The following is a 22427-nucleotide window of genomic DNA, read 5'->3' on the forward strand; positions in this document are numbered from 1 at the left end:
ACCACCACCATGCAACCATTGTCGTTTCCAAGATTTTTTTCCTAAACGGAGACGTCTATTAGAGTTTCTTGTTGGGAAAAGCCATAAGGGGGCGTTTGGACATCCCCAAGATGCACAAACATCCCACGACATTGGAGAAGACACAACCATGTTTCCACAACAAAAGAGATTCTAACAAGTTTTTTTCTAAATAAAAGAAACAAGTCACTTCAAAGTGACTAACCTTAACCCTATTTTGACTCCAAGCCCCAAGGCCTCTCAAAAATGTTATAAAAGACACATTTGGTCTCGTTCTAATTACAATTTCACACAAAATCAATAGTTGCAATCTGAAACTGAAGACTAGAAATTGAAGACTGAGAGATTGAGTTGTGAAAAGACTTAGGAAAGGGAGCAAGCCAAGAAGAGATCCTTCATTCTTGTGAGAGGAAGACAGAAGTGTTGATGGGTGTTTTATGACCACACCAAAGCAAAATAAAGTTTCCAACAAGCGCTCTATCCTCCCTTGAGAAAACTCCCATGTATGCTAAGATTGCAAAAGATCATACAAGCGATTCCAAAGTTCCCACTACGAACATGCAACTTTGTGATGGATATGAGTTTATATGGCTTGATGTATGCTAGTAATCCAAGGGGGACTTTACATAAAGTGGAAAAATCCTTTAAGAAGACTTGAACAGATTTGGGTTTCAAGGAAATATGGCGAATGATTTAGCAATGACAAGTATTTTTTGAAACATTTTCTTAATGAAATAATCAAAAAGTAAATGAGTGAGGGATTGAGAGGTTCTATTCTAAATCTTATAAATTCAAAAGACAAAAACAGTTCAGGTGAAATCGACCACACTTTGTATCGCCAACCTAGACAACTACACAAAGGAGGTGCAATCTTAAAGGTTTGTGCCAAGGATTTTCACACAATCAAGAAGAACAATGTTCATTTGATGATTGAAGTTAAACATACACATGAAAGGGCTCACTCCAACCTTACACTGCAAGTAGAAATCATCTATTTGCAAAAGGTGAGGAAATGATTTCACCATGAAACAATATTATCTATCTCATTCATCTAATTGCTTGAAAACAAATCTAACTGCTTAAGAAAGACAAACCATGCAAACTTTCAAAATAACACAAGTAATCACTACAATCAATGAGTTACCTCTTATTATCCTGATAGCTTATAGCAACAATCTCATAGAAATTCCCCCTCCTTTATGAATGAAGGGGTGATCCGCTTTTATAGGCCCCAAGAATGAAAATGGACAGCCAAGATTACATTGAAAACAGCAGCTAAGATTCCCCATGCAAAACCCTACTCAGGGTGTGACCAAAATAACCTATGTGGCACCAAGTAGTGGGCTTGGCCATAAATGAGGAATCACGCCCACTATGCATTAAATAACACATCACTTCTAAATAAGGCGTATATCATGCATTAAGTAGCCCACCACTCCAAATAAGGTGTCCATCATGCATTTAATAGATTCTCACCCAAAATAGTGTGACCACTATCGCTCTCTGACGGCGAATGTGATGAACCTGGTCATGACAGCCTCGAGCTCCCTTACGAAGACACTTGGTGTAGTGTCCAACTTATACTCCAAATAGCAATATCCTTTTCACACTTGGAAAAAACCTTCTCCCATCTTGACATTGTTTCCTACGAATTGCACATGATGCTTGACAATTAGGAAACATTCTCCAGATGACCCTTTCAGAAGCAATCCACAAAGACGAATTCATGCAGCATGTCCTTCAGATGATCCACTGTTATCTCCTTGTCAGTTAGTCTTTTTGCAAACAATGCCTCGACGGTATTGAGGATTTCTTCCTGAATTTTCTTGACCATTGTCCTCAATAGGGTTGACTCCATATTTGATCTTTCGGAGAATTCCTTCCCAGTATTTACCACATAGTACCAAAGAGGGAAGGCATATGCTTCGTTTTCTCTGATGAATTATCCATCTATTAATGCTTGCCTAGGGATTTCCATTAGTGCCTCAAGACGTGGAATAGTCAAGTCTTGATAGATGTGTGTGTCCTCCTATCGCTGGTCCACACTTTCCAATCTGCCAAGGATAGCCAAGATTCTCTAGTAAAACTACGCCAAGTCTTCAATGAATTTGCCTGCTGCAGTGAAGATGTTCTCTACCCATTCTTTAGAACATTGGGCAATTTTCCTTATCTCTTCAAACGCATCCACTAATTCCTTTGGAAGAGAATGGGGAGGAACAAAAGTTTGATCTTCCTGTCTGAACAAACACATTAAGCGTCTGCACGTATTTACATAAAGCTTTGTTCTCATTTTCCAATTTATTTTTCTCTTCCATTTTCTTCATCCATTCCTTCAATGCCAGAGAGGAATCATCAAAATCCTCTATCACTTGTGCCCCGGTAGCACATCCTAGATTAATTGTTGTAACATAATACTCATCCAGAGTGTTCTTGTTTCTGTCCTTGTCAACCCTAGGCACTGCCACATGCAAAGTTTTGGATCCCAACTCATTTCTAGTGACCTTAGAGAATTTTCTTCGTCGCCTTCTTTTCCACTAGTTTGTTTATCTGGCTTAGAAATTCTTCAATTCCAAGTGTAGGATCCATTTCTTCCTCTAGCTCTTTCCTCATTCTTTCTTTCATCCATTCTGGAGGGGTTGCATATTGATCATGTCTCTCTACCTACTCTTGTTCTTGTGTTATTTCCTCAAGGAGCCCTAAGTCTCCCATTGTTGTTTCTCTGAAACAATCCCGGATATGTTGTTATGTATCCAGAGGAAGTTTGTTTTCCTCATTTCTTTACTGAACAGCCCTTCAGAAAGCATTGACATTGAGTATGTCCTATGCCTACAAAATGTCTTGACCTTCTTACTGCGGTTGATTTCCTATTACTTCTCCCATGAAGATATCAATCATGCACACTTGAGGAGCTGTCAAGTGACTGTGCCTCTTCTAACCTTCATATCTCCTGTTGTGGTTCCTCTCTTTGAACCTCTTGCCTTATCCTCGTCTATGAATCCCTGGGAATGCTTTTCTCCTTTCCATGTTCTATCATTTCCTATGAATTGTTTCTTCTCTATCATGAGCTCCCGATGACCCCTCAGTGGTCTCATCTCTAGATTCCAACTCTCCCATCAAATTGTAAGTTAAGCGAGCGTTCTTTGCCTTAAGCTTATTGATGTGACGTTCACTCCAATGCCTCATGAATTTTGTAACTAGCCGGCTTAGGATATCCATATCAACAATTTATGGTTCTAACTTGGTGATCTTTATCCTCGAGCAGGAATTCTTGTATGTGATACACTGCTTCGTCAGGACATTTCTCCCGCTAACTCCTTTTGAATATTTAGTAACGACTCTAGCCCCAACCTAAATTGCTCTTTGTTCTTTACTTCTATCGCGGCAACTTGTTCCTTGATCAGCATCTCACGTACCTCAATTTCTTTTAACAATTCTTCTTGGATCTTGAGTAGAGGTTCAAGCACCAACCCGAACTGCATTTCATACTCTACTTCCATCTTGGCATCCCACTGACTATCACATATTCCTTCCTGCCTCGAAGTGCTTATCATTTCTTCCATCTTGAGCATGCACGAAATGACTTCTTCGTCAAGGACCATCTCTTCTTGCTTGATTGTGGAATCATTGCTTGCATTTGTTTAAACATCTTCCTTTGTCAACCTCCACTCCAGCAAGTGTTCCTTCCCTTGGCATAAGGTACGCAAATTTTCTCTTGACTGAATTGTGTTGATTGTCACACTCAATCGTACTTTCTTCACTACAAGATACTGCAATAATACCTTCTTCATTTGATGCTAAGTCAATTGGTTGAAGGTGAGCATTTCGTCACTTTTCTCTAGTGTACATCTTGGACGATTCTTCCAACTCTGCCTGCACCTTAGTTTGGTGAATAGCCTCTCTGCATGATGGACATGTGACTTCGGAATGAGTGGTATTGTGGATCCTACACCAACATGGGAGCAAGATGCCCTCTACTCACAAGTCTTTCTCAATACTTAAACCTTTCATAACCATCTCCTTGAACCTCATTAAAAATTCATTTTCACCAATTGAAGCTTCGTTTTCCACTTTCACCGGTACAACAGACTCATGTACTTTAGAAAAGAAAACTTTCCCTTGCAAGGCTAATTCCATCTTGGACAGAAATGTTTTACAATGCATCTCATTGTGTCTGCCAGTGTTATGAATTCTACAACTATTCCTTGATGCAAATTCAAACACAAACTCTGTGGATGTAACTACGCATTCAATCTCCACCAAAGTTGAAGAATATCAACTTCCTGCTCACTTTGGTGATGCTGCTCCATTGAGAAATCTTTTTTTATTTTCAATTTTCTGATTTTTTGGATTTTTTAATTTTTCACTTTTTGGGGATTTTCTGACGTATAAGAGATCTAACATATATCTGATTTGGCACTTGAAAGCTCATACTAGTTCCAAACAACTTGAATTTCTTCACTGCAGAGGAGGCTAAAAAATTGGCTTGAGATAATTTCCACGAATTTCAAATGATAGAATCTGGAGTTCACGTATTCAACCCTTCCTTCTAGCGCCAATTTTGTTGACGTGTTTTTTATGACAACGTCTAACACAGAATAAAGTTACCAATGGTCACTTCACTCTCTCTTGATCAAAGTTTAACCATATGCTAAGATTGTGTAAAGTTCAAACGACTAACTCCAAGGTTCCTTCATGTAACGGACGTGACTCAGTTGGCAGATGTGATTGTTGGTAATCCAAGGGGAACGTTTGAATCATTCTTTTAGTTCTTTGATGTGGCGTGGAACTTCATCATCAGATATAGCAATTTGGTGATGCTTTTGCTTTGAACAAACTGAAATGAACTGAAAATAAAGTGGAAAGGGTTATAAAGGTCTAAATCTACTCCTAAGGGCAGTGATATCAACAATTAATGCTTTGGTGGACAAATTCCAAATAAACCAAGCTTTGCTTTGCCAAGTTTAACTACAACTCCACAGGAACCGGTGCAATCTTCTGAGGATGTTGAAGGATTTTCAAATCAAGAAAGTGCATTTGAATACCCAAAACGGCACAATCCAAACGACTGTCCACAACTGAACTTAGCACAAGTTTAGTGGCTCAGGCTAACTTTACACTGCAACTTACAATCAGCAAGATGCAAAAAGTATGATCCATGGAAAATCATCAAACGCCATTACATTCTCCATCGAAATCAAAGCACTTCATCTAACAACTGAGAAAATAAAATTCTACTCTAATTGATGAAGGTGAAACCATGCAAGTTTTGAAAAATAACCAGTGTTCCACGGGGACGCGTCCCCCCCCCCCTTTTTGGCCACGTCTCCGGGACAGGGGGACGGGGACGCGGCGTCTCGCCACCGCCACCCAAGCGTCACCAGAGATGGGGAGACGTCTCTGCATCTCCCAAAGAGACATGGAGAGGCTACCACGTCCCCTTGGGAGACGTTTGGGCGTCTCCCCATCCTTCGAGAGACGTGTAGACGTCTCTCTAGGGACGGGGAGATGCCCAGACGTCTCCTGTCGCCCCCACGTATATGCAATGTTTAAAATTGAAATTTAAAAAAAAGGTGACTTTTTAAGTTTTTTGGGGGTTAACGGGTAACTCTAATTGGACGTGGACCAATAGAAAAATAACACCCGACGCCTTTCGAAAATAATAAAAGTATTTTTGGCCTCGCGAGGCGCTGCCCCCAAACCCCTGTTGAAAAATATAGGGGAAAACAACGTCAATAGAAGTAGGGAAAATCTAGCCTCCGAGTCTGATTAGGCTCCATATAAAAACACAACTTAGAAATCTTGGTAATTGGTATTTAGATTTAGTATTTCAAATTTCCTATAGTCTCATTTGAAAATGTAATTCTTATACTGTAATACTGTCATACATCTTTTCAAAACTAGTTTTTCAAGTACTATATGTATATGTATAACTATATCAGCACCACCACCCCGGCACCCCCGGCCGCCGTCCCCCGGCCATCCCCAAAACTTAGGCCCTTGGTCCCCCCGTCCCGGAAATGCGTCCCCGCGTCCCCCCATCCCCAACGCCCGTGGAACACTGAAAATAACTTAAGTCGACACCATCAGAGAACAATGTTTCACTATTATTATTTCAAAAACTTATCGCAACAATTTCATACAAATCTCCCTCCTTTACAAATGAGGGGGGTCACCCCTTTATATAGGCCTCAGGCCATCATAACATGCAAAACCCTAATTAGGGTTTCACCCTTGAAGATTCCCCACTCAAGATGCAACAAGGTGGGAATCAGTAAATAATACCTACTAAGCCCATGTACAATTAATTCAAAAGTACCCAAAATAGCATCCATTGCACATTAAATGCACCACATCTTTCAAATTTGCCCAACATGCGTTGAATATTCATCCATGCAAAAATCACCCCATTATGTCATAAATGCTCCATCATTTCCACATGCGGCGGCTACATGCAAAAAGAATCTGCCATAAATTCAAAATGCAATGACCAAATCATTTGGTCAAATATTTCGGCAAAGAATGCGCCACCATACTGCCATGCATTCAATAGATCCTCGCCATATCTGCTCCTACACATCTAGAATTGTTGGAGAGAGAAATTTTGATTCGGGAAGAATTTTCTTGAAGTCTCTTCAACTTTCCTTGCTTGGAGAAGGTTTTCCATCAATTTTCACCATCTCCTATTTTTTCGGAATTTTTCCAAATTAGGGTTCTAGGGTCCAGGGGAGAGAAAATTCTCTCAAGAATCCAAATCTGAAAAAATTTTGAAATTTGGATGAATTTTGATGCCTGAAATGGGATTTTTCAAAAATTTTCCGGAGGGGAATTTTCTCGTTCTGTTCATCCTCGATTCCTTCCTTGCCTTGGAATTTTCATCTTCTTCCTTGGGCGAAAATTTCATGTCATGGAGGAATTTCATCATTTCCTGAACCTTGATTTTTACGGCTTGCTTTCAACCTTGGGCACATTTTGGAATTGGAGAGGGAATTCTGGAAATTTATTCCTTAAGGAATTCTTTTTGCTCTTTGAATTCATCATATCCACAAGGAGCTTTTGACCAATTTTTTCACACCTATTTTTTAGGGATTTCCTTAAAACCTAGAACTCGGGTCCAGTAGAGAGAGAAATCTCTCACGATTTGAAATCTGCAAAAAATTTCGGATTCTAATAAGATTTGGTGTCTAAAAATAATTTTTTTCAATTTTTTTCCATTTTTTTCCCGAGGGGATTTATGCTTTTCATTCCTCCTTGACCCTTGGATTTTCATGCGTAGACAATTTTTTTAATTTTCCAACTAGGTGTGGAATTCACTATGTGAAGAAATTCTCATTTCATCCTTGGCCATTTGATTATTGGAATCCTGCTTCTAGCATGGATGGAATTTTGACTCAGAGGAGGAATTCATCAAATTTCTTCACCTTCCCTAACTCCCTCCATTTGGCGGTCTCCATTACTCATAGGCGCAATTCTTCGTTCAAGCAGGAATTTTGAACCTTTTCCATTCTTCCCTAACTCCCTCTATTTGGCACCCTCCTAAGGAGTAGGGCGGAATTTTGTGCTTGCCAAGGATTCAATGCATTTCAATAAATTCCAAGGTCACCTCATTCTGATGCCCTATGACCTTCTTGGGCAGATTTTTTACCTTGTCATGGAATTCACAATATTTTCCATTTTCCACGTTGACCTTACTTTGGCGCCATGCAAATGTCTTGGGCGGATTTTTGCTAGGAGGAAGGAATTTTGACCATGGAGGAATTTTCCTTTATTAGAATATATATATGAAATATAACATTTAAGTATAAGTGCATATTGAAATGCCACTTATACGTTAAGTTTCATATATATTGGCAGGATGTTTGAGAGTGGTTTCAAATCTCTAGGAGTTATAATGCAAATCCTGGATTTTAGATCTTTCAAATTTTCAGACTTAGTCAAATTTCAGGCCATTTCCGGATTAGGATGACATTTGTGGATTGATGTGAATTTCCAGACTTAGATGATTTTGCATACTTCCCACTTCTGAAATAGGAGTTCCATACTTAACCATTTTTTTGATGCAACTTCCTTGCCTTCTGACTCTTCCGGATTTAGAAATGATCTTCAAGAACGTTCAATCTTCAACATCTTCAGGGATGAACCTGCCAAAAATAGATTTTCCCAAATAGTAAGTGTTTCAAAATGTTAGGATTTGGACAAAATAGGTCAGGAAAGCACTTACTAAAAAATAGAAACTTACTAAAAATAGAAATTACTAAAAATAGTAAGTTTTGATTTTTGGCAAAATGAAGACATTCCGGGACTCTGTAAAATCGCTAAAAAATAGGAACTTTCTTAAAATAAAAAGTTGCTCCATCTTCGCTGAAATTTTACTGGGAGGTTCCTTCAAGGGTCGGGTCCCCAATTCAAGTTATATGTTCAGTTTTTCCAAAACCCTAACAAAAACCCCTAAAATCTAGGACTAAAAGAAGAAACCATAAAATCGACAAAACAAGCCCTAGACTTCATCAAATTCACCCAAACGAAAAGCAGACTTAATCGATTTGACCCCTGAACACTTGCAAACCAGAGAGACTGACAAGACTGCCACCAAAAGACCCCAAAAAACCAAACCGAACGACCAGGAGGGTGTAAAAACTAGGGGGGTCCCCATTTACAATGGGGCAATGTGTGAAAAGGTCACAACAAAGTAAAACATCCATGCCTCAAAGATGAATGCCTGTGGACATCCCATAATCTGGCTCATCATCACAAGATCACCGTATTCTTGCTTGAAGTCCATGTTGATGAGTTACTTGGGCATTTTGGAATGGCGAGGCTCTGGCTTTTGCATCCACTTTTTGTTGATGATTCCACTGCATCCTTCTATTCAGGAATCATGCATAGCCGCCCTTTTCCTTTGTCTTGAACATCATGGATTGAAAAGCGGAGATTCCAAAGCCTCACCAATTGCCTTAGCAGTGTGATTTGCCATCAAGTCCCACAATTGCCCTTCTCTTGACATCGTAGCGTTTTGCACATTTATGATCAACTAAGAGCACTACATGGCAAGAGGGAAACTGACAGCTACCACGATTCCACTTCTAACAATCTTCTTGGCAACAGCTGACGAAGGATGTCCATCGTGACCAAATATCCTTTTCTTGAATTCTTCCAACTTGAATGTTCCTAAGTTGGTGTCACTGACTTCTCTCCACTTTGCAATGATCTTTGACTCGAGCAGGAATCCTTTCTATTCATTTTTTATCTACATCTACCTAGAAGTGTTTGCCACCTTGCTTGACTCTTCCATTCCTGCAAAATAAAATAAATAACATTAAATTCATGCTAAGGAAATCTTTAAAAAAATCCACCAATGGAAGAATTCCATGCGGCATGTTCCAGACCTAGAATAAATAAAACCTCCGAAGAAAAGAACTTTTGGATGATAAAAACGCACACCTTAGCTATTTTCACATCTTGCTCTTGCTTAAATTCTCCACAATGCATTGTGAAGAAAGAACTCTCATGTCTTGTTTAAACAAGAAATTCACCCACCTGGCACTGAGACAAATTTGGCAACTGCATTAATTCCATTCCAATCACACTGAATGTTTCCAACATGAGGGGAAGATGACTTGTCGTTCTTGTGGAACCCACTCGTCACAATTGACTTCAAAAATAAGAACTTCCATTATGTCTTGACTTACGCCCCATTAATGAAGAATATTTCATTTTGCATGCTTTAGTCTTGTCTTCCACGCGTTTCTTTCCTTCTTTAACGAATATGAGATATCGTGAAGGATTTTCCTACCTTAGTAAAATTCTTGAATTTAAATTTCTAAGGAATCCTTGACTGCATATCAATCTTGGAGAAGGATTTGTCAACACTGTGCAAAATTTATCATTTCCTCCCTTCCTAGGGATGGGCATATTTGGAGCCTAGGGATGAAATTTTTCTTGTTGAAATTTCATCCTTTCATGCCATCATGAAGCTGGACACATTTGAGAGGACCTGAAGGATTTTCCATGCCTTAGTAATAATTTCAAATTTCCATGACTTGATGAATGCTTGGGTGCATTTTGGACTTGAAGGAGGAATTCTCTGATACTTAACCAATTTTTCACTTTCCAAGAATCCTGGCATGCTTGGGGTCCAAATGAGGAAATTTTAAAACAGCCATTTTTTATGATTTCCAAGTCTCCAAGCATGCTTGGGCAAATTTTGTGCCTAAAGGAGGAATTTTTAAATGAGGAATAATCCTCCTTGTCTAGGAATCTATGCCCAGGGAGGCTGTCTAGGCACATTTGACGCACATGAGGCCAGGAGAAGGATTTTGCATTAAGGAAGAATTCTTCCCTGCCTTGGGAAATGTGCCCAAGGAGGGAGGCTGGGCGCATTTTGAGTGAGGTGAAGAATACTTCCCTCCTTGAGATTTGCACCCCAAGAGGCTATTTGGGAGCATTTTGGGCCTAGTGGAGGATTTTGGGAGTCATGGAGAAATTCTCCTTGCCTAGGGAGTTGTGCCCATCAAGGTATCCTGGGCACATTTTGGAGGTAGGGGAGGATTTTTGGAAAAGAGGAAAAGTCCCACTGTTATTGGGAATTGCACCCAAGAATAGATTTCTTTATGCTTTGTCCTTTCGAGGAGAATTCTAGACTTAGTCAAAATTTGATAACCTACTTGCTCTTCTACTTTTTCGGATTTAGAACTAAATATTCAGGAAAATAGTATGTTCTTCCAAACACAAAATTAGGGCAAATTGGGACACAGTGAAACTTACTAAAAATAGACATTGCTAAAAATAGTAAGTTTGTTTAAACACAAAATTATGCCAATCCCATAGTGAAACTTACTAAAAATAGTAAGTTGTAAAAAATGCTCAAATTTCACCTGTAACTTCCTTCAAGGATTTCCTTTTCAACACTTGGCTCAAATTTCACTATGCCCTAGATTGCTGACTTCTTTTCTAAGTCCTAAGGATAAGAACCCTAAAATAGACTATAAATGCTTCCAGACTTGGACAAAATTCATCAAAACGCTTCCGGACTTAGCCAAAATTCATCAAAATGCTTGGGGACTTGAGGAGATTGAGGAATTGTTGTTTGACTACCCAAAAACTCACAACCAAAAAACCAAGTGGACAAAAATGCAAGGGGGTCCCCATTTGGAATGGGGTGATGTGTGATTAGGTCACAATACGAAGCAAGATTCAAGGTAGGCATTCAAAACATTTTTTGTTCATCCACATTGTTCAATGCAACTGTTACGAATCATGATTTAAATTTATGATTCATAAATGATTTAAACAAGAAAAGTAACACTGTGTTGTTTGAAATTGAAATTCGAAACAATGAAAACCCTGTTATTATGAATCATAGAAACAATGAAAACACTGCCCATTTTTGTCATTGTTTGTTGTTTGATAAATTATATCAGAATTTGACAATTTGTAGGCAATAATGCACTCAAATTCAATGTTGTTTCTTTGAATAATGCACTCAACTTCATTGTTCAAAACTTCAAGTTTGCTTCAAATATTTTAAACTCAATGCAATGTTTTTGTAATATTCCCCTTAAATATTCTTTTTGTTTTTAGCAATAAAAGTTACAAGCAAACACCATAACCCGTTAAGGTTAGAGAAATAAACCAAACTGCTGAAAGGGAACCCTTCCACCTCTTGTTCACCAAGAGCCCAATCTGGGAGGGTGAGAGCATACAGTGTTCCGGGGATCATTAGCACCATAAATCAAACTGAAATTACAATGCACGAGCGGCAAGCCAGCCCCTTCTGCTTATCCAACAGGATAGAAATTGAACTCTTGGCGGTAAACTAACCAAGGGAAATAACAAGAAACTGAAACTCAATCACTCTACCGCATATTTCAGCGGGAGGACATTACATTAAGCTATCACTCTACTGCATATTTCAGCGAGAGGACAATTGCATAAAACTTATCACTCAACCACTTATTCAGTGGGAGGACTGAGTACATAAACTAAATTACAAAGCAAGAAGGCGGCTAAGCCAGCCTCTTCCACTTATGTAGTGGGAATTAGAAATAAGAACAACAAGAATGATTGATCAGTACTACTGAAACAATCTTACAAAATAGAGATATGAGATAAGATAAGAAGCTTACTGTTGATCTCAAACAAACCACAATCAAAATCACACCACACTCGAACACTACTGCTGTTCTAATTCTGCAAGCAAGAAAACACACTATCCAGCCACTACCGGAAACACCAAAACACTCATAACTTTCTCAAAACTAACCGGAATCACTACCTCAAACTCGCAACTTGGAAGCCCCGAATGTGTTGCACGCATCCCAAGGTAAGTCTGAAAATGGCGCTACAGCAGCAAACTTCGATTTGCAACCAAAAATTGTGATGACCACCAAAGGCCATGCCAAGATAGGAGAATGATCGTCTTCCCATTACGCTTCCAAAGAGCCGATACCCAGAATGATGCAATCACTTGGTCAAGAGGTCTGAGCAAAATATGGTTTCAGCAACTCTGCAACTAGCAACAAGGAAACACTCCAAAATCCACACAAAACTCTCCACAATTTGCAAAACCCTCATGGACAACACTGGAATTACAGGAACACAGCTAGGTACTATCCTCCAAGTATGAAACTGAGACTTAGCTAGGAAGCCACACTTCAAAGCTCAAATTTTCAATCACAAAACCGGCAGCATAATAATACAATTTAATAAGATATCCAAATGGGAGGCCAAGCACCTGTATTTATAGTTTTTTTCCTCTGAAATTCAAATGTAAATGCCCTCAAATTCACCTCCAATTTGCATTTCATTTCACTCACACATGGCGTCCAAATGACATTTCGTTTCATTTCCCAAGGTGGGCGCCCAAGTTGCATTTTTCCCAATAATTTAAACAAGTTCGAACTTGCCTAAGTCTTCAATAAAAACATAATGCATTCTTCAAATTTCAACGCCTAACTTAGGAAAATATAACATTGATATTAGATATAAATATGTCTTTTCCTAAGTCGCCCAATATATCATTAATCAGTAATAAAATAATTAAATATTAAACCTTAGGATAAGGAAATAATATTTAATTAAATCACTTATGACTCCAATACTGATTATCAACAAAATCCAGGATGAAGCTGAACAATGAAGACCACTGAACTGCTACAGGATCGGGACCTTGTCCAAACTACTAAAAATAGAATTGCTCAATACTGCCACTTACTAAAAATAGTAAGTCATGAAATACTCCTCCGAAAAACATGATCTTCCCACCCGAAGAAAGAGTTTGGAAAGCTCAATAAGACAGCATCATCCAAACAGCCAAACCTTAACTTACTAAAAATAGTAAGTTCTCACTTCACCAAAGAATAAAATGCATGTTATACCACCCTAGAGCTCATGAAAAACCCAGAAGGAAACCATAGACAAAACTGAAGAATTTCCTCCTGGTAAACCCTAAAAAGCTTGTGTAGAACTCCACAAAAGTTGGAAACCCTAATTCTCCTTTCCAAATAGCCTATGGGTCTCCGGAATAGGCCAATGGACCACTGAACTAATCACTGCGGAGAAGGGGACATTACAGTTTTTAATTTGACAAATTTACAATTAATCAATTATGACAGCAACATGTAGGTTTTCTGAAAAAACAATTTAATCATTGTTTCTTGCAGCACCACTATCGTTGTGAGTTCTCACAGCATGGGTGAGGGTGAGGGTCAAGAGGTTGAAGTAGAAATTCAAAGTAAAAATGAATCATCTAATAATCCTGGCATAGAAGCAACAGGGGATGACTTTAATACTCTAACTGAAATAAGTTCTATTGAGAGTCAAAAGTATGGCTGCCCTTCTCAAATCCTGCAGAAATGAGCCAACAGCCATTCTGATCTAAAGACAACTTTAAAACAATTTCCATTTAAGGTGCCATAAAAGCCTAGAACAGGTGAGGGCATTTGAAAGTGGAAGTGCCACATGTCGAATCTTGAATGGTTTGGTAGCATTACTAGAACTAATGCTCACTTCCTTCTTGTCTGAGGCAAAGGTATAAATGTATGTAAAAAGGTGGAAAGGGGCCTGTAATATAGGACTGAAATATTAAAATTATAGGGTTGTAATGAAGATGAAGTACCTGCATCTGCTACTTTGTCATAAAGGAGTAGAGGTCATCAGATATCTACAGTTCTACTTCTACTTTGTAGAGTCTAAGGCCACTGAATCATCCAGTTAAATAGCAGCGAAGCCTAAGGGGAAACTTCACAACCATTGACAGATTTAATCACTATGGAAACAAAAGATGAGGCAAATGATGCTATTGGCAAATTCTTCTTTGCCAATGGAATTGAATTCCATGTGGCTCGCTCTCCTTATTATAAGGAACTTGTGTAAAAGATAATAAAGGTGGGACCATCATATGTGCCACCAAGGGACACTAAATTGAGAATAACAATCTTGGATCAAAACTATTTCAAGATTAATATTTTGATGGAGAAGATGAAGAGAGCATGGGTCACAAGTGGATGCAACATAGTCATAAATGGGTGGACAAACGTTAGGCATTGTCCACTCATCGATATCATGGTAACATCTATAGAAGGCACTTATTTCCTTAGGTCTACTGATTGTTCAAGGCATCACAAGGATGCTCTTTTTCAGTTCTAGAATGCTATAGAGGAGGTTAGCCCACAAAATGTGACGCAGGTAGTCACATATATGGCCCATGTCTACAAAGCTGCAAGGAATTTGATTGAGGCAGCCTTTAGACCTATTTGGTGACTCCTTGTTGTGTGCATGCCATGAATAATGCACTCAAGGACATCGGTAAAATCAAGTGGATCAAAACAACTGTTAGTAATGCTTAAGATGTGCAGATGTTTATCTGCAACCACCACACTTTACGTGCACTCTTCAGGTCCTTCTCCAAGAATGACTTCTTGAAACCTGTAGGGACTCGATATGCATCATACTTTATTCTCTTGGAAAAAGTGCTTGATTTGCAAGAGGCATTGCAACTAATATTTATGACAAAAGAATGGAATCAGTCGCCTGAGTCAATGACACAGCTGGGGTTGAGAGTGAAGGAGGTGGTGAAGAATGATGTCTTTTGGGATGATGCCAAACATATTGTCTCCATCATTACTCCAGTTTTCAAAGATATTATATGGGGATGCTAATGCACCTTCCCTTGGAGAGGTGTATGAGTGCATTGATTCTATACTTAATCAAATGAAGGTTGATGTGCGAGACGACCCCACATTGCAATTCTACACCAAGCATTTTTAGGTGATCATTCAACATAGATTAGAGAAGCTCAACACTCCCTTACACCTGGTTGCCTATGCATTGAACATAGAGTGGTATGTGCAAAGGTCCGACAAAATAACATCTATAGAGGATGTTGAGGTGAAGGATGGGTTCATGAAGGCCATTGAGAAGATGTATGATCATATAGAGGCCATCTTGATTCGTACTGTGTGGACAAAATTTGCCATTCTTTGGGGATATTCAGAGACGACCAAGATAGATTGGGAGACTATGTCACAGAAGGACAAAAAGTTGTGGTGGAGTATGAATGGGGCTAGATCTTTGACTACTACTCTAGCCATTCGTTTGTTGTCCCAAGTTTCTAGTTAACTGTTGTTAAGAGGAACTAGATAGTTTCATCCACTCCATTAAAAGGAATAGGCTTACTTCTAGGAGGGCAAAGCAGCTTGTGGTTGACATAGTGCCTTTTGTCTCATTGAGTGCAACACAATTACATACAAGGAGGGTTTAGCAACCAAATGGGATGTACAACCAAAGAGCTAGCACAGATTGATGATGATGCTACATAGATAGGGCTGGTTAGCATTGGTGTAGGTGAGCTTGCGCATGTCAGTTCCAACAATTCCAGAAATGAGGAGTTTGGCAAGGAGGTTGGGCATGATTAGAGGCATGAAGGCATTGATTCATGAATCATGATTCATTAACATTACTATCTAGTATTTCCTATTTTGTTGTCTAAGTTTGATCTTTGAATTTTTATTAACTGTAATCATGAATCATCATTGTGAAATTTTGCAAATTCTCGTTTCAATGTCGATATTTTGATCTTCACTATTAAAAACTACTACCCCTATCCCCAAAACCCGTCCCCCTATCCCCACATTAGGAAACTCTGTGGAACAATGTGTAAAAGTAATTTGTAGATTCTCAAGCACATTTACTTGGTAAAATTCATATAATCACAAACTTTAGTTTGAGTTAAATTCGTTTATAATTTAGGTTTTCAATGCTCTTAGAATGCCACAAAACTTTAGATTGGTGCATATGTTGTACAAAGCATAAGTGGTACTTACAACATTCTCCTAGAAGCATAAACAATAAGAACAACAATGACAATAAGCACAAGATAGTGGACGAAAAATAATGGCAGCTATTTATTATATTTTAATTTTATAAATGCAAATGGTGTCATGACTTTGCATCCAATCTCAACAAGTTGTAAGCTCTTCTTCACCTGACCAAAACTAAAGGCATTCATTTATCCACTCAATTAAGCTCAACCAATTGGCCACAAAAGAGTTAAGAGGAATTGGTCTATGTGCACTCCAACTTGCACTTCTTGTCACGTAAGCAAATTGAGTACACAAAAGGGTCGATGAAGAATTGGGATATAGTCCCTAAGTGTCCCAACTTGGATGTTTTCGTTAGAGGATGAAGAGGCTCCTACACATGATACACCTAGTGCGAGTGACATTGTGACTACGTGTGTTTCAAATTGACCAAGATATGTCACTAATGCTCTCAATGAAGAGCAAGACAGATTATTGATTGCAATTATGTATTTATTTGACATCTGACTTCGAATCATCAATAATCTTTTGTGACAATCAATTGTGTTTTTAATTCTATATATATTTTTTCAAGATTGTGGGGTTTTTTATTTGGCAAGCTGCTACCAAGGGGGTAAGCTCCTATTGTATTAAATTCAAGAGAAAAAAACCATCATCGAGGGTGCAGCAATTAAAAAATCATGACTAGAGGAAGAACATAACCCACCGTAATTCCTCCAACCTCAATAATTGGTAAGGAGATAAGGTTGGTATGCTCTAATAAAAACCTATGCAAGGAAGAAAAATCTTTTAGAAAGATGCCTTCATGGAAACATTCTAGGAAAGAGCTCAAACTTAACTTGTTTTTCAACTTGTTTCAATCAAATATACCCAGCATAGGCCTTCTGCGAGTTCTTTCAATCATAATGAGAGATGGCAATCTGCACCTAAGGAATCCAGAAATGGCTACAGGAAGTTGCTTGCAGCCAGCCTCCCCAAAAGTTTTCATCCAATAAAATCAATATAGAAGCTCAGAAAATTTTTGATAAGGATGTGGTCGTAAATGTGCTCGCCATCCCAGCATTGAAGATTAATCATCTCCATGATCACCAACTTCATCTGTAAGTTCCAAACTTGAAACAATCTATGCAGCTGTGACCTAACATCATCTTCAATTCAAGGACATACAACATCAAGAAAAATCACCCAATCCACCATCTAACTAGGAAATAAAGAGCATTGGGTCTCGGTTTTATCAAACCAAGAAGTGACTAACAGGCCGAAACACTAGTGCATGGCAAATTATCTTTCATTTTGAGATCCAAGGAACTGGATAGATCCTCCATTAAGCAAGCTTGATCAAACACCACCAACTTGTCAACCAGACCATTAGCTTCCCTAAAGATATGTCATATAGTGAAATCCTTTAGCAGACTGAGCATTAAACATTACCTCCAATTTTTTCGAAGTTAAATTCATGGTACTTTTCTTCTGCACAGTGCGGATACAAGGCAAGGAGTCCCCTTCTAAATCCACATGATTTTCAATTGTGCAAAGGAAAATTATGCGTATTATATAGATAGATAGAGATATAGCTATGGCCATACCAAGCCATTCTAAACCCATTAAAAACAAACCACCATGCCTACAAACCTGAACTCATACCTGAATCAGCAATGTAGCACTCGTGACAAATCAATTTTATTAATCTAATGAAATGACCAACCAATATATTCTATCATGCCTTTCTAATCCTTGATCTAAGAGACACCTTGCATGAAGGGCTGAATCCTTGCTGCAGCTCTGATTATATAAACTCCATCCCCTATGATGGGGACAGGGAGATAAGACAGTCAAGGCAGTACGGATCAAAACAATTCACAAAACAAGAAATTTATATCTGCAGTTGATCAAGCTTATAGATATTCAACTCAGAAATCTAAATCGATTTTATACACTAAATAAACATGATAAACAGATTACCATGCTTTCCATTGAGTTTTTAGATAGATATAACAAAACCTTTATCAATCATAGTCTGTTCAAAATTATGTCATTTTATGTTATCCTGATGAAAAATGCAAACAATTTAGAAAAGGCTACAGTTATTCCAACTGTATTGTTCCAAGATGACTATAAACAGTAGATGAATAGAAAAGAATTTGGCAGCTATGGAATGTCTTGCCATATACACAAATTAAAGGCACTATGAGAAAATTATGCCAAAAAATCTCTTCAGATACTTACTATTTGGATCAATTGATATAACCCTTAGGGATAAAGCAAGTTGAAAAGATCGGATAATTATGCAATGATTTGAATTCTGCATGGCAAAGTATCATCAAAAATTAATGTCACAAAATGAGCATTGAATATCAATTCAAACATAGGAATTAGAAAAATCAAAATCCAAAGCTTCATTTAACATTCCAATAGAAGCAAGTTTCAACTTCCAACACAAGGAAATATAATTAGCATCTTGTTTGCACGGTACTCTACTGAGGACCATCCAAACTAATCTGATTAGAAACACACAGACAATTTGTTCAGATAATAAATGTCTCTCATTTCCTATCATCTTTTACATCTTTGAAAAGATACTGTCAGTCAAAGAAACAAGAAGCCAATGAGGGTGTGCCGTGACAAAATTAATATTATACAAAATTATTCTCAATTCAAAATAATATATATATTTCTTGATTTCAATTATTCTGCCTATTGCCACTAGAAATGGCTATGCTTTTAACCATATGATGCAGAGAGAAAAGTAAGTTTTTGAAATTTTGATTGATAACACAATAGAGATGCTTCAAAATACACATCATGTCTATATGATAATATAAAATGATGATTACAGCAACACAAGGGATGGCTAAAATACAAATAAAAGAGTATGTGTGCTTCAACAGCCACATCCTTATATAATTAGTAACTAACAATTTCAAACAGGTTTTATCTGCTTGCTTAATTTGTTCTCAAACAATAGTGATCGATGAATCAAATTTAAAGGTAAAGCACAATGATCAAATCTACTTGTATAATCTAAAACAAATAAACTAGATTGTAACTTATGCACACTACATAAATTATCTTCCACAGGTTTTGCCTGTAAACAAAATACTGAAAACAATCTAGACCTATCTTTTTTATCTCAAATGTTAGAGCACAAGACACAAAGGACCCTATCTCACCATGAGATTTTCTGTTAAGCAACTAAAACACAATAGTATCTACTAACTAAAGCAGAGATCAGCAGATTAATAGTAACAAATAAATTAGAAATGAACCAAAAAAACAATATCAATGACGACAATGAACTAAGCATGATATTGAAGACAAACAATAACCCAAAAGCATACTAAACTACTCTAAAGGATAGAAGATAGCAGTTACACAAGTTAAACACTAATCTTCTTTATTGCTAGCATGACAAACTCTCACACCAACAACACAATAATCTAACTCCTTATCTTGAATGAAAACTTCTACAACAAAGTCAAGAACAAAATCTCTTTTTTTATCTCTGTGTTCAAAGAACTTATTTATAAGCTCTCAAGAAGAAGCTTTTTGAAATAAAATATTAATCTAATACTCCCATATGCTATTTTTACTACTTTCAAATTAATATAAACTCAGAAATCAGAATTTAGTTTGATTAGCTGAAAGATTTAGAGATTTCTAGATTTAGGCATGACATAGAAATGAACAAAGAAATAAGAACAACACATGGTTACCCTGGGAAAACCTCCTAGGAGGAAAAACCCAGCCAGAAAAGATCCTCAGATCTGATTATGGATTATATTCATATAACAGTTACAACACTTATCTTAGGTCCTTGAAGATGTCTGAAGTGTTTGCTCTTAGGGCTGATGGAATCAACCATAGGTCTGCACTTTCATGTATATCAGGTCTGCTACTTCAACACACCAATCAGCACTCAGACTCAAGCCTCTAGATTTGCACTTCTTGATGTGTCTTAGATCTACACTGATTCAGTAACCCTGGCACTTTAATTCTGGAACAGCTCAACCTTCTTTATGACAGCAAGAACTTGATGTTTGCTTCTTTAATTGGCAGGGATGATTCGCATAAATTTCTTCACCGGCTTTTGCATTAATCAGATTGTATACTTCGCATCATTAGCCATGTGTGAACTCAGATGTATACTTCGCATCCTTAGACATGTGTGAACTTCACATCATTAGCAGATATGTATTTCGCTTGAAGGATGTGTATAAATTGTATTTTGAATGAGGCAGATATGTCTTATATATATGTGATGCAAAATCCTTTTTATGTCGGCCTAATATAAATTACTTTTAATTTAATTTGAATCTCTTTAATCCGAAATGCCTTGATAGATAGGGTCGGCCCTATTTAAGCAAGCACATTATTATGCATGTAGCGTGGGGTTTCATTATGTAGCGTGGAGTGAAGTGAGGTATAGGGCCCAGCCCTATACACTGGAGAAAGGGGTTGGCCCCCTTGGGCGGATTCCAATGTTGCCCAAGGCAATTGGAATCCGCCATTCCCTAATTATAATCAACACTCCCTCTTAATTAGGGAGAGATAATCTTACAACCAAGTTACAAGATTAGGGCCCAGCCCTAAGTAATACATACAATGTTTAAATTGTAATCTGAACTTAGCTGTCAACTTCAAATATTCCTGAGAGAGGATCACAACAAGTATCTCATAGCATCCATCTTGTACCGCCTATGGAGGGTGACTTCAAACTTTAACATGCACACTTGCAAGTCATGAATACATACACAATTATTCATGCACATCATGGAGTCTTTCCATGCCATCGATCACGCATATCCATCATTCATTGTCTTTACCTTAGTCTTCTCCCAAAGAAGAATGTAACATCATAATCTTCCATCTTGCACCCAAGCATAGAGTGGAGATACATAATCATTGCTCTCCATAAGCATAAAATGAAAACATAGTCCTCCATCTTGCACACAAGCATAGAATGGAATCTAATAAACATAATCTTCCATCGTGCACACAAGCAAGAAATGGAATAGACATAATCAGAATATTGTAGTCTTCCATCTTGCACACAAGCATAGAATGGAACTACATAACATAGTCTTCCAGCTCGCACACAAGCATAGACTGGATCCACCTTACATTGCCCGCAGAGGATGGAGAGAATCTTTTCTACCATCTTACATTGCCCGTAGAGGATGGTAACAATTACTCTTCTCCCTAAGAAGAGTACACTACCACCTTACATTGCTCACAGAGGGTGGTTGATACAACACAATGTATCACAGAGGTTGAGACTCCCTCTCAACCAAGGCGGTGTTCTCCACAGCTCCAAGTCTATCTCAAGCTTCAAGAGACTTGGTGAGAACATCTGCAACACAGGATTGTCCTGCCATTAAACACTGAATTGTCAGGTATCTCTATACAACCCTGATAATAAATCAAAACAGCATAACAAGAATTTTGAGAAACCACACTGCTTCTCTTGATGCAACACTTGCAACAATGTATTTAGCTACAGTAATACTTAATGCAACTGAGAACTGTCCCTGTAGGTCCAAGAGATCGCCGCAAGTGAATGCTTAAAGTGTTTTCCTTCTCTGTAACACTTCTTGACCAATCTAAACCTAAGCAGCTTCAGCCCATAATCAATTGTGTCTTGCGAATATCAAAATATGCTTTCCTGCAACAATATGCTTAGCTGAAGCACTCGCCAATCAACCTGCCTCTATTCAGATGAATCTACAAGATCATAGTTGGCTGCAGACATACTCAACTTCTTCAAGTTAGTTTCCATACAAGTTTATAATCCATAATTCTAACATAACAATAGAAAACTTGACTTAGAATAATTTCATTAGATCCTTGCCACACTTCTAACCTAGAAGTAATGCATTTTAGGTTTAGATCTTCCATCTCAATTTTGAGCTAATTCTTTCGTATATTAAATCAAGAGACTATCTTTATCAATCGAAGTTTGATCATCAGAATTAGCATTTCATATACTTTAAGGAACATGTTAGAATCTTTATAAAAACCCTAGGCTTATCAAATACTCTTTCATACCAAGAGTTTTATTGAAGGTCATAAGGCTCCCTCTTAATCCTCAATATC

The 22427-nt window shown here is 37.9% G+C and overlaps 1 protein-coding gene across 1 annotated transcript in view; it reads right to left on the minus strand.

Moving 5' to 3' along the window:
• The window catches only part of LOC131065516 (protein SEMI-ROLLED LEAF 2), a 198064-nt gene that overhangs the window by 42270 nt on the left and 133367 nt on the right, over positions 1-22427 (minus strand). Inside the window, exon 14 of the mRNA XM_058000022.2 lies at positions 18561-18636. Within this exon, the coding sequence (XP_057856005.2) occupies positions 18561-18636 (76 nt within the window). The remainder of the gene's footprint in view (positions 1-18560; positions 18637-22427) is intronic.

Source organism: Cryptomeria japonica, chromosome 4 (genome assembly GCF_030272615.1).
Source record: "Cryptomeria japonica chromosome 4, Sugi_1.0, whole genome shotgun sequence".
Classification (NCBI taxonomy): domain Eukaryota; kingdom Viridiplantae; phylum Streptophyta; class Pinopsida; order Cupressales; family Cupressaceae; genus Cryptomeria; species Cryptomeria japonica.